This window comes from Tyto alba, unplaced genomic scaffold, assembly GCF_018691265.1.
Source record: "Tyto alba isolate M040663 unplaced genomic scaffold, T.alba_DEE_v4.0 Super-Scaffold_10, whole genome shotgun sequence".
NCBI classification, from domain to species: domain Eukaryota; kingdom Metazoa; phylum Chordata; class Aves; order Strigiformes; family Tytonidae; genus Tyto; species Tyto alba.
The window spans coordinates 17421807-17435901 of record NW_024881262.1 but is presented as its reverse complement, the minus strand read 5'-3'; the positions used below and the strand labels follow the sequence as shown (position 1 = coordinate 17435901).

The following is a 14095-nucleotide window of genomic DNA, read 5'->3' as shown; positions in this document are numbered from 1 at the left end:
TGAAGTATGACAGAGAACATGTCTTTAAGACTTACTATTATTTGTTCTATGGTTTGGGAAGTTAAAGAAAAGGCTTACTTTATCACTCTGAAAGTTTTAATACTGTTAGAAGAGTCTCAAGATTCTCACTACTTGTATTTACAGTAAGCGATACTGTCTCAGGAGCTGAGGGGTCTCCGTCACCTGCTGGGAAGCAATGAAAAGGGCCCAGTACACTTTGCTCATAAAGCATTGGGGCAGGAGGTTGTCAAGCATATGCAACTGTTTTCAGGACAGTTGAAGGCTGAGGCCTTTGTGACCTCTGCCTGAGTTTGCTGTTTGACCATCTTCTTAAAGCTCCAAATACCAGACAGATCCTGCCTGTCCTTTACCCACGCAGCAGAATATTGCAGATTGTGTCTGTCCTCAGTATCTGAAAGGCTTCTTCCTCATTATCAGGTAAAGATGCAGAACCCCAAACTGGATAGTGATGGAAGAAGCCTTACATGAGAGGAATTTCCTGTTAAGTTAAAGGTGAGCAGTTTCTGGTGATGGCTTGATCAGTGAGTACAGTGTTGAGTAATACTCAATTCTAGCCTTGTACCCACAGCACAGCAGATGATGCAAATAGAGGCTGATATGAAAATCGTGAGTTTTAACATTACTTACATCTTATTTGCATCACTTAGTTTAAGATCAGTTTGTCCAAAGACTTCTGTTTAGCAAACACTATGAGATTAATCACCATCACTCCCATAGATCCCATTCATACAGATTTCTACAAATGTGGTTTTGAAGAAGATAATTTTCTCTTATAACTCATTTGACAAAGGAAAGTAGATACAGCCATCCAGATGCTGCAACTATATGATGGCAAATCAGAACTTAACTCTGGCAGAACTCGGGAATAGGTAGATTTTTAATAAGACTTGTATGTCATTATATAAAAAAAGGAAGAAAGTATCGATCTTTCTGTATAACTGTAAAAATATAGTAATATAGGCAGCACTATCCATCTTGTCTAAAACAGTCTATTAATCCTTTGATCTGAAGTGCATCCTTCTTTGTTCTGAGGCTGTGGAAAAGGAAGGCTCCTGCTCAGCACCTCCTGTTCTGGAGCTCTGAAGCTGTCATATTTTTACCACTGTTCCCATCCTTGAGATTTCTTAGCACAACTGTTGCCTTTCTAGATAAAGCAGAACTCTTTCCAAGCCTACCATATTGGTGGGTTTGTTTTGGTTTTTCTTGGGTTTGTTTTTTCTGTCATTGTGGTTGGTTTTTTTTTTTTTTTTTTTTTTTAAGCTTGAAGGGCCTCTTCTGGGAAGCAGAAAGAACAACTTTGGGAGCTTAAAGTACAAACCAAATCTGATCAAAGCTTCTTACTTGGCAGTGACAAGTGCTACCACTGTGGCGTTGTAAACTATCTTTCTGCATCATCTCTTTGAACGCAGCTGAACACAGGGAATACTACTATAGAGTTTGGGAATAATGAAAAGAATATTTTTGTTACTGAAACACTAGCACTATAATACTGGCCAAGGTCATGTTGCTACTCTAGTTGCTCTGTCATAGAGTTCTCTTTCAGCAGTCTGTAACCAGTTGATAAAGGGCTAGGATAAGCACAGAATCTTACTACCTACCAATTTTATTTTGGTAGACAGCCATGGTCACAAGCAGTCAAGCCAGAGCACTTAGCCCTGCATGCCCACTTGCACTCCTAATGCAATATTCTGGTAAACATATGCACTACCTTAGTCTTTGCTATTGGAGCAATGGTTTAAAGTGTTGGATACCGAAGGAACCCAAATCTTGACTTCTTGCAAGAATAGCTTATCCATGAAACATTTTTATTGTAAAGAGATATACTAACATTCTCAAAGATATTGAATGCTGGCTCATGACTTTTGGGTGCTGATGTCTGATGAATGCTCATTTCCTATTGTATTCAGTGGATTTGCAATATGGAAATAGGTGGGAGTTTCGGAGTTAGGAGTGTTTTGATCTTCCAACTTTTACACCATAACACTAAATCTTATAATTTTACATTTCAGATGTGATACAGTCAAATAGTTGGCCTTATTTCAAAAGCATTGACAGCTAAGCCAGGTCCTCAAAATGCTTTGGGTACAGCCCTATCATGTTTTTATCTTTTTCATTTAGAAAACAGTGCTGTAGCCATACTGCAAAGAAACCCCCACATAAGAATCTGGTCTGTTTATGTTTTATGGTGGAACTTCTAAAAGTGGAAAAAGAAAAACTCAAAATAAAACTTTCTTTAAAAAATTTAGTTTGCCAAAAAAGAAATGTCATACATGAGTTCGTAAGCAGTCCTCCAATAGGTCTTTCTGCAACTTTTAGTCTGAGATCTTATGTATTGTCAGTGTTATTCAGTGTAGATTTACCATCAAAATAGATACAGGTAAACCCCTGTAAGGACTATATATTTGTGTTGGTTGAATGATTCAGTCTGTGAAGAATAAATAGAAGGACCCATGAGATAATTCTCTTGACTTTGGTGGTTTCATATCAGTGATAGAGATATGTCTATGTGTAATCTGTAGATGATTTTTCTTTTCCTTCATTGTTGTAGATCTGGACAGGGGGTTACTGCATGCTTGACCCTTGCAAATGACAGATATTTTTCTTTCATGCTGATAACAATATTGCTCCCAATTTACCTGCGCTCTATTCCTAGTCAGTCAGCAATAGTTTCCATACAAAACTGAAAAGAGTTTCCATAGCAATGTTATCCCTTTTGCTTATATACTCATTTCAAACAGATATGAAGACTTAACTTATGGGATGTGAATCTTCTCCTCTTATTCTTGTTACATGCATTAGATTGTTTTTTTCAGTTACATTTTTTACACTTGATACATTTCTATATTTTGTGTTCTCAGGGATCACTGACTATATTAAGGTATGCTGTAGTTATGTCAGTGTAGTGTGAATGAATGACTAGCTGCTGTTCACCTTCTGGCTCCATCGATGCAAACAAAGTTTTGGAAGTCTATAACCTTGACATTTTTAGGTTTAGTTTTGCCTAGATGGGCAAAGGGAAATAGCTGTCTGTAGTTATAAAGCTGGAATCTGAACAGTGAAAAGAATAAGCAGAGCTCTGGGAAACCTCTGGAAGTGCATCTGAAAATTTGGGTCAATTAGAAGTTAGGGAAGACAATAGATGATTTGATTAATTTAATTTCCTGGGTTGGTGCTTTCTCATAGAAGAGTGTGATGAGGAGATGCTCCTGATGAGAGTGTGAGTTTAGACGGCCTTGGTGATCCCAATAAAGGATGATATGCCAGGCCTCTGGCGTTAGCATTTAGAGGAAGTTGGAGGTTTGGAACTGAAGTTTTAGGTGAGCTAGAGACGGCATGTTTTTAAAGGCAGCCAGGCAAATAGACAGAGATAGTTAAAAAATACGTATCAAAGGCAATGGCCAGATAGGCACAGTATTCAAAATTACTATTCAATGCTGCTTAGTATTTATTTAGAATATGGAATAAAAATCTCCTTATTTGTCGAAGAACTGCTGCAAAGAGATGCACAAAAAGTCTGGAAATCCCTTGACAAACGTTTACACAGGAGGTGATGATAAACAAACAGGACCTAATACCTAGCACAATGCTTTTATAGGACATGTTTTATTAACAGGTTTGTATTTTTGCTCTGCCTGTCAGGAGAATCCTTTATCCCCAAACCTCTCATTGCAGATTTACCGCTCTATTTTTAATCAGAGTATGGGGAATGAAGGGAGATATATATCCAAAATCATTAGGAGGTAATGCTCAACATCTCTGAAGGCACATTTATTGAATACTTCAATTTGACTGTGAACTCATGCTTAAATGGCTATCTTTTTTTTTTCTGTTGATGTATCATGTTACTGTTCTCATACACTGATGCAGGTTTATTCATTGTCTGTCAAGAGCAGTATATTGTAGTCCTTTCATATGAGACATAAAGACTTTTTTTTTTCTAGTTATAACTCTCAGATAAGCCAAAAGACAATGTATTATTTAGGAATGTGGCGCAACCAGTTCTGTTCTCAGAATGCGAGCTGATAACACTGTAACAGACTGTGCAGTAGCCTTTATGCTCAGAAATGTTATGTTACTGTGCCAGACAACTGGGAACATTTAAACAGGGCCCCATTTTCAGAAAAGGAACACTCAACACTTCCTGAAACTTGAGACTTTCATGTATCTAAAAAAGGAGACAGCTAAAATAAATATGACATTTCTGAAAATGTATGTCTCATTCTTTTAGACCAAAGTTTAAAAATATTCAGACTTTGACAAGAGTTTTGACTCATTTTGAAGCCTACTCTTTATGGGTAAATATACTAGTAAGTAAAATGTTGAGAATGATTGCTATGGCTTTCTTTCAAAACTGTATTTTAACATATAGAGACATGTAGACATAAATTCTTCCATTAGCAGGTAAGATTTTCAACGCTTTAAGAATCTTTCCTAGATTCAAACTATAGTTTAAGTAGGAGCATATGTTTCAATATAATGTGTTTGTTAAATGATGGGACCTAGAATTGTGAACCTTAATAAACGTGGGTGAACTCCTGGGATCCATTTAAGCTTCTTTTTACAAAAGCTCTCAGCACAGCTGGCCTCTGCAACCTTGTAAGATAGTTAACCAAGTGATATTGCTGCATTAAATGGGAGATAGAAATGGAGCCTTTTTCAGTAGCACATGGTTAGTTTTGATAATGTATCTTACTATATATTTTGGCAACAATTTGCAAGTGTTGTATAAGCCATACATATTCCTGGAATGAATCAGCTGGTAGTTATCTCTGAGGACACATCTTCATCTTTTCTCTAAAAATGGAGTGACAGATTATATTTACATTAAGTTAAATTTTAACTGAAAAAAAGAGAAAAAAGCAGATTTGATGCTATTGCTGTGAGAAGATGTGGAAGATTATGGAAATTCCAGTTATTATGGAAACAAATTGATTTTTTTTAGAAGACTATTATTATTTAAAAATTGTAATTGTTCTATTCTCTTACACTCTATTGATATATGAGGAGTCTTGGTCACCATTATGAGAATTTCACAATGTAAATTATTGAAAGTGCAATAAATCATTGAAACATGGTATGATTTGTAGACAACAGTATACAATAAGAAGGCTATACAGATCTTGAATACTGTCTTCTACCTTGACTAACACTGTAATGCATTATGGTAGAGCAAATGGTAAATATATTAGTGTTAGTTATTTGTAATTTTTGTTATTTTTACATGTATTCAACTTAACGGATGATAGATTTATTTATATTTCAAAACTAAAATGTGGATAAGTTTGTCTGTAACATATAAACTCAAGCAATTATCTCTAGGATAAGACCGACTTGATCAACCTTGAGGAGTTAAGACCTCCATCTCCTGAACTACTGATAGGAACTGTATCCTATTTCACATAGCTAGATTGGGCACCAATTAAAATGTACATGAATAAGATGCAGTTAATCCAGAGTGCCAGAAATCACGTTTCTCTCTATTATCCTCTGAATGCTTCCTGTTCAATTATATACACTACCTGCTGGATAATAATTTTATGATGAAATGGTTAATTGGCAAAAAAAGCCCACTCAGCTTTGGACAGTTATTTGCTTGATTGTTGTATTTTTGACCATTCCTGTCCCCTGAGAAGGCTTACTTATACAGCAACTTGTAGGTTATGTAGGGAGATCCAATGTAGTCACCGTGACTTTAAAGCAGTCATTCATATATTTTTCATTTCCTGTAAGTAGTTAATTTTGATAATGTGAATAACTATTTTTAGTTGTCTAGATTAACTGATCTAGTGCTTTAGATTTGAATGATAGTGGTAAATCTGGTTCCCTAAAGCACCGGGGAAGCACACAGATGTGGTTTCAAACTGCCCTGGGATGGTGACTGATCTAAGTTCACATCAACTGAACACTTACAGGCTAGCGTGAGTCTCTCTCTTACAGACATAGTTGCAGCATTTCACTGGCATCGTCTTTTTTTTTCTGTAATCGATGTCATACCAACCCATTCCAATGAGTCTCTTCACAGACAGTCATAATTTTCGTACTCATAATACAGTTTCCCTTCGCTTTGTGAGATGAACCCTCCAAACTAGCATGAAAAATACAATCTCTTCTAACTGAAAAAAAAAATCTGATAGATGCAGCTCAGAAATGCCATTCAGGCACAGCTGCAAGCATATTGGGGATAGTACACCAAGCAAATTGGTCTGCTAGAATCCATTTAAGTATCAACTGGCATGAATTGCCACCACATTCAAATACAATTACTTAAATGACAAATGCTAGTAGCTAAGGACATAATTCTATATTGAACTGTAATAAATTATGAAGACGGTTAAAGATATTTGCTAGAAAGAGAAATCAGAGCTTCAAGATACATTTGTAATTAAAGATGTCTATTTAAAGTTTTATCTCAGTTTGACCACATACTCATAATTTATGAAGCTCTATGTTCTGATGTCAAGAACTTAAGTGGGAATTGTGAACCTAATAACTTTACAGTAATAAAAATCTATATCCCAGCTACAAAAACAAATTATCTGATTGGTAAATCTGTCTGGCAGATAGATAAGCATTTCAGACCAATAATCACTGTCTACTTTCAGTGTCTTTGGTAAAACCTATTGTACAGGTGGGTAATGAAACAAGCATATGCTTGCACTGAATGGTATAAATAGTTAAGAGAGATCCTCTCTTGGGGGCCTTCCCCCACCTCTGGGTAGTACTAAGTAACAGAAGAAATGCCATTGCATACAATTAAATTGCTTGTATTAGTGAAAGCACGTGACAATGTTAATTTAAAAATTACCTAGAGAGATAGACCAGAACAGGCATCTAGTGACCTAACTAGATATCAGTCATGTGGCTAGACACATGACTACTGCCCACCTCATTTTTCCCTTACTGTATTCTCCAAATTATTCCTTAATCTCCGATAATAGTAATCGAAACTGATTTGGTCCACAAGATCTATTGCTGACTGACAGTGAAAAAGTGGCAAATCTCAGAAGGATGGCTGACAGTGGTGGAGTATATCCAAACTGTAGTGAACTTGATTGACATTGTGACATAAGAAAGATGTTATGAAAAAGAATCAAACTGTCACAGAAATTGAAGGCCCCCACATTGCATATGGATGCCTGCGTTTTATGTTTATACAGTGCACTTGTATGGTAGTCCTTACTTTGTCTGCAAGCTTTTATCTATGCTCTTTGTTAAAGCTCCAATTTAGTTATCTTCAGCTGGTAGTTTATAGCAAGTCTGACACAAAGACTTGTTAATCAGACATCATTTTGTATACAAGGAAAGTATATGTTATATATAGGATAAGTGATAAAGAATTGTGAATTACAAGCCTATCTTGATATTAAGGTTTCCTTTGGTGACCTTACAAACCATAGCAGTGAGTTCTAAATGGATTATGAAGTAACCAGAACTCAGTAATAGCATTACATTTTTATTCTTAAAAGTGGGGTTTCAGAAATTGTGCTTGGCAGGACATTACATTTAAATTAGGTACTCTTTATTCCAGCTTCCTATTTCCCTCTCTTTTTCTCATTTAAACTCCCTTGTCATTCATTGCTGTCTGTGAATACAAGTGGCTATTAAGTAATTTAAAATATAATATAGTGAAGGAGCATATATAAAACAATAACTAATAATGGCTGAATCTTACACCAATGCAGGTAGTTTTTCTAGTATATTCACGTTATAATCAGAAATACATTACTTATGACATGTTTGTGTAATAAATACACATTTTTAGATGAAGGCAAAATCTGCCTTTATAGCTCTTTCTTCAACAGTGCCAAGGACACTGCTAACACTTATTCACAGTGTTTAAAAGGAACAGTAGTGAAACGAACTCTTAGGAAATAAGGATGAGTCTGACCTAGGTCCAAACCCACAATGAACTTGGGAAGAACCTGTTCCTTGTGGTCTGGAGCCTCAACCAGGTAGCCAAATGGTTCATGTGTGCTTGTAAAACTATAAAAACATGTAAGTAAGCTTTAGAAAACTGTTGGAATTTAGTGATTGATTCATAGTGATTGCATTCTATTTTGATGGTTAATATTGTAAAGATAGTACTAACCTGATCTGAAGCCATGTGAGCATTGGTGTTGTGCCCCCACCAAACACCCAGACGGTGAAAAACACAATAAGCAGTGCTGTTGTAAACATCATTTGTTTGGGTTGGGATTCTGTGTCTTGAATAGCCAATGCAAATGCTATTGCACCACGTAAACCTTAAAAAAAAAAAAAAACAGACAGTAATGATGAACTTAATGTGATGGAGAAACAGAACTTCGCTCTTTTCAGCCCAAACCCAATTCCATGGTCAGAGGAAATTTTCAGACCATGATCATGTTTATAAAATGCTGAATTGTGCTAACTGAAAGGATGGTGATTAATGCAATGTAAACAACTTTGCGAAAGTGGACAATGAAACTGCTCTCATATTCCCATAATAATCACACATTTATTTTATCACCTAATTCTTTGTTTTGAAAAATTGCGTATTAAATAGGAATCTGGACTTTATGCATGTTAAAAAAGAAATCTATTCTCAGTGTTGTTTTTCTGACTTCAGTGGGATTAATCATTAAATCAAGTGCAACTGAGAAAGAGGGTTGGCATTAAAATCTGTACCCAAATATGCTACCTATTTCTTGCTTGAAAAAATAGAAAATTTCTTCAAAATTCCTTTAAAATCTTTCACTGTGTTAAGAACAGTCACAAAAGTTATGCCTTAAAAACAATGAATAGTTTTTAAAAGATGATTTTAAATATTTAAAAAGGGGATGAAGAATAAATGTAGATTTTTAGCTCTTAGTGTACTTGCAATATTATAATAGTTGTAAAATTATACACCTACAGACACAGAATAAACAAAAACTTACAAATGTGGAGAAAACAGCTAACAGCAAATTTTAAAAAAGCCCCGTAGGTAGTAATAAGCTAACTAAATAGGTCCTCACAGAATGACACATCTAAAATAAAGGGGGGGAAAAAAAGCTCTCTAGTGCCTCCAGTCCTCAGGATGCATAATACAAACAATACTCTATATTTTCCAATGCTTTTCATTTATCTATTTAAATTTACTTCATCTTTTTCTCAAAAAAATCCATAAAATAAGTGTAGAGAGTAAGGCTGTTACACGTACACAATACACACCGAATCAAAAAAGTTCTTTGCAAGTATCAAGAGAGTAAATCTAATAATTAAACCTCTTGTAAGGCACTGCTGGTATATGCAGAATCATTTAATCAGCTGCTAAATGCAGCTATTTTTGGAGTAAAGCTCTAAAAGTCTTTCAGATTACATAGATAGTATGTGAATTATTTGGTATAGAAGATGGACAGTTTATCCAGAGACCAACACAAAGCCATTTCTGCAAGGAAGTACCAGACTGTAGTTATACTAGCTGAAAATGGTCAGTGGCAGCAGGTTTAAAATCTCTGCTTTTAAAAAAACAATGCTCCAGTCAACAAGTGGGTTTGTCCTTGACTTTGTTTTCATGTAAAAGACATCTCTAAGGATGCACATGCTTTACTGTTTTCTTATGGAAAAAAAAAAATATCAGCTCATGTTAAACATGTATCTGAGGAAGGAATCAGCCACCACTGAAATGGTCTTTTTCCAGTGGTTATAGTGGCAATCAAGATGATTAGCCCAGATTATATGCTTAAATAATTGGTGGCTACATTTTGGTGGAAAACTGCTGCTTTCCACAACTGCATCACAATGGTACATGCAATATTAAATCTAGAACATCTGTTTTAGCAAGAGGGAATATTAAAAAAAAATGTTGATTAATATATCATTAAGACTCTACTTCTTGAGCACGCGACTGGGTATTTCTTCAGTTTAGAGAAATAGAGTGCCTTCACTGGATTTTTCATTTATAAAAGGCTCAACATAATCTATAAAAGCTAATTCAGTTTCAACTGAAAACAAAGTAAAATAAATGACCAAACAAAGCATTTGCTTCCCACTGCTTTAGTAGGAAGCAAATGAATATAACCTAAAATATAAAGACTCAGTGAGAAGCAAGGAACACTATTGTATATATCAAAGTAAATTCCAAGTAACAATGCAAATAAAGGAGGGGAAATTTAACAGTCTCAGAAGATGGTAAGGTACTGAAATAGACTGAAGATAACAAAAGTTAAGTTTTCCGTAACACCTTGGGAAAAAATACCAACAAAGCACAATGGAATGATTGGCTTCAGTGGACATTGGTACCGCAGCTACACCTGGAGAGAGTGGCATGGTAGAAGAAAAATGCTCTGATAAACCATTAACAGATATTCTCTCCCCTCATCTTTCAGAGATGGCACACTGACAGCAGTTCCACATCTGTACTGTGATCCATTGATCCTTTGGGCTCTATCACAGATTTGCCACCAGATTTTTGTGCTAGCTGTGCCAGCCATTAGGGATCCATCTTTAAAGGATATTCTTTAATGTGTCAGGGCCTCCAAAGAAAACCACCCCCAGGGTTAAGCTTCAGAGGCCCACAGAACAGAAAAACTGTGCCCTCTTGGGCTGTTATCCATCCTCTGCTCACACTCCACACACACATTACTCTGAACCCATCCCTCTGAAGAGCCTTTGAAGGCAATAGTGTTTGTGAGTAGTGTGGAGAGAATCTGCCAGGAAAGGAGACCTTCTGTATGTAGATCTGGTGTTTTGGTTTCAACCATAGTCATCTGCTCTTTTCTTCCTTGTTTTCTCTTTAGCTGATTTCATATCTATCTTCTCGGAAAAGTTCATTTTGACACTTCCCACCATCATGTATGAGTGTGCAGATGTAAATGCCTGCACAACAGCTGCCTGTACACAGGCATTCTTTTTTGGTTTTCTTCTGTGTTTGTGTTCCACCCTTTCAGACTCCGCTGCTGCAGTAATGTCTTATATTAACAGCAACCACCCCTGTAGCACCATGTCCCACAAGCCCTTCTCTTGCTGATTTACGTGCTGTAGAGAAGAGGAAATCACAGTAAAAAGTAAACAGAGATATTGGAAGAAGAGTGGAAGGGGCAGTACAGTACCTGTGAAATAGTCCCCTCGTGGTTATGGGACAGTGATGTGCAAATATAAAACATTATTGGACATTAGTAAGTCCATCTGGATCCATTTAGTTTCCTTCCCTTTTAATTGTATTACCAGTTAAAGACATCATAGCAGGGTCTGAATTGAAATAAGGATTTTTTCATGCAGCGTAGACCACTAGTTTATAATGATAGTTCCCTTACAATATAATACACTGAAGTATTTCTTTTTCACATGAACAGAGAATGCTGACCTGCTGACTTTAGCTGATGTTGAACTTAATTTGAGAAGCTCAGGCTTAATTATACAGGGACTAATCTAGTTTTGATTTACAATGGAATGTTATCAGGAATCATGATTAAACATAGCTGTAAAAGTGAATCCACCCTCTGTAATGTGTTGTTGGAGGAGTGGCAGAAGCAGATGAAGAATGTAATAAATCAAAATGCTACATAATCCACTTCCAAGTGTAACTCCTTCACCTTTTCTCAAGTGTATTAATGCTCCTTAAAAAGTAGAACTTAATGACTTCAGTACAATTCTTTGCGGAGTAAGATGCTAATCAAATGCTAATCAACAATGTTGACCTGACCTTAATTGCTTTTCTCGGACTTTGATATTCATGGTGATTACAGCGTAAAACTCAGGAAAAAAAGCTGTAAATGTTTGGTGCATTCAGTAATGATAAAATGGAAAACAAAAGTAATCCCAAATTCGTTGTTTCCTACGTCTGAGTGTGTGATGCTGGGGTGAGTGAAGCCCAGTTTTCCCCATGACCGACTAGAACCTGATGCTATACCAGAATATTGCGGCTGATCTGGTGAAGGCAATAAGCATCTTCGTCCAAACTCAAATTCAGTGCCTTGCTTACTCATATCAGAAATGTTTCTCTTTTGGTAGTCATTGCCTTCTCTATCAATATGTACAGTATGATAAGTTTACAGTAAATAAGAATTTTATTGGTAACTAAGCAGAAATCTTGGTGCATATTAAGAAGTACAGTTACATAGAAAATCCCCATATCCTAAGTGTTTTGTGGAGTGTGAAGCTGCTGGCAGTGTGAGAGGCAGTCAGCCTTTATTGCTATACTTGCAGATGATGCCATTTACTATTTTGTAAAGTTATAAAGACATTTTTCTCTACAAAATACAGTGTTTCTTTTCAAACAGTTAAAAATTTCTGAGTATTTTAACATTTCCATTTTAGAAGTTTTCAATACTACTATTTTCAGTTCTCAGCTGCCAGATTGTACTGGAAAGCTAATGTGCAAGTGTGAGTTCACATGCTCAGCTGTTGGCTGCAGGCTACTTTCTGCTCTTAGTTCTGTGGAGAATTAAATTTGACTGGAGAAAATGAGGACAGAAAAGTTGAATAAGATATGTTTTAGAAGATTTTTAATTATGTACCTTATCTGATGAAAAGTAAAAGCAGAAACGGAGCCCAGAAAATAGATAAGTAATGATATGAAGCTATTTTTCATGCTGCTGTTCAGTAGTCCATCTGCTAGCTTTCCTAGAGTGATCTGCATACACATCTTACACGGCTAACAATTGTAGGTTAGCAAGCAGTCTGAAAGCCAGTTCCTAATGGATGTATCATCATCTCTCATGACAATCTAGCTGGTATTAACTGACATTTTCAGTGGCAGCTTTTAGCAGAAGGATTGGATGGATATGGATATAGAAATGAACTACTGTGTTGCTGTCTTGAGAGATGGAATTATATAGGCATAAATGAGGCACCCTGATGTGGAGTACTCCTGATGATGAAGCTTGAAATGTGGCACATTGTATTTTACTACTTAGCTGGCTAAATAGATCAGTGTACATCAAGACTGTCAATCAAGAACTTTTGCCCATAAAAATTTGGAAAAGCAGAAAAATGAAGAAAAAACCCAAAATATTCTTAGCTTGTAAGTGAGTTTTTCCTAACTAGCATCAGAAAGTCAAGTGGAGATATTTCTAGCTTTTTCAAGTCCAAAAATACAGAATCCAGCTGAGATTTTAACAGCTGAGGGGATGATGCACAAATCAGAATAGAACATGGCTCCCTCTTCTGGATTTTTTTTTTTTTTTTTTTAATTCTGCAATGTTAGCAAGAGTACTCAAATATCAGTCTGTAATACATATGAAAAGGTCTGTGGAATTAAAGTTTCTTAGTCTCACGTTTCAAAGTAAAACTGTTCCTGAAGTTAAAGGAATTGCCAAAGACCATGTCTGATTTAAGTATCAGTACTAACACCTTCAAAATTGTATATTTCTTTGCTGGTATGTAAGCATACTGTCAGGTATACTACAGGTGCCTCTAAAACAACAGAACAGAAAACCATGGTATTCCCAAATTGTCATGAAGTGTAGACAGATGGTGGACAAAGGATTGAAAGACTGGCTTCCTGGGTGGTAGGTTTCCAAAAAGTTAATTAAGATAAGTCTGAGCACAGTGAAGTTGATAATACGTCCATTTGCTTCAGTAGCTTTGAAGAGTCTATCTTGAGTTTTAAGATAATGACTTCTTAGTGGTAGATGTGGCTTTTTCCAGTGATAGATGACTATCTTTGTCAGTTATTAAATGTGGACAGGAAAAATACCAAAATAGCACTTACCTGAAAACATCATCATGTGCTGAAAGTTCCTGGGAATCTTTTGTTTGCGACCCAAATTCAAAAGGAAAGAAAGTGGGTATATGTTACAAGCTCTTGCTATAAAAACTGCCACCTAAAATGTAAGACGTTGAGGAAAATGGTGGAGGAACTACTGACAAAAACAGAATTAACTTAAGCCCAATATTTCTCCCAAGTTATTTAAAAAGTGTAATTAAAATGAGTATGAGATTACCTTCCTTCACATTTTACATGTCAGATCCCTCTGGTTCCAATTTCATTATAAAACTGTGCAGTGGCAGAGATTGTCTTCCCCAGACATTCTGGTTTTATATTCATCATTATATATCCCACTTCAATCAGTCTACTTCTATTCATCACATTTGTATCACATGTGACTTCATCTTCAGTCCTTCAGTAAAA

The 14095-nt window shown here is 36.0% G+C and overlaps 1 protein-coding gene across 3 annotated transcripts in view; it reads right to left on the bottom strand.

Annotated features, from left to right (window-relative positions):
• The window catches only part of SLC9A9 (solute carrier family 9 member A9), a 208675-nt gene that overhangs the window by 80887 nt on the left and 113693 nt on the right, over positions 1–14095 (bottom strand). For all 3 annotated transcript variants that reach the window (XM_033005451.2, XM_033005452.2, XM_033005454.2), the window contains exons 11-12: positions 13676–13787; positions 8111–8264 (exon numbers count right to left, since the gene is read on the bottom strand). In XM_033005451.2, the coding sequence (XP_032861342.1) occupies positions 8111–8264; positions 13676–13787 (266 nt within the window). The remainder of the gene's footprint in view (positions 1–8110; positions 8265–13675; positions 13788–14095) is intronic.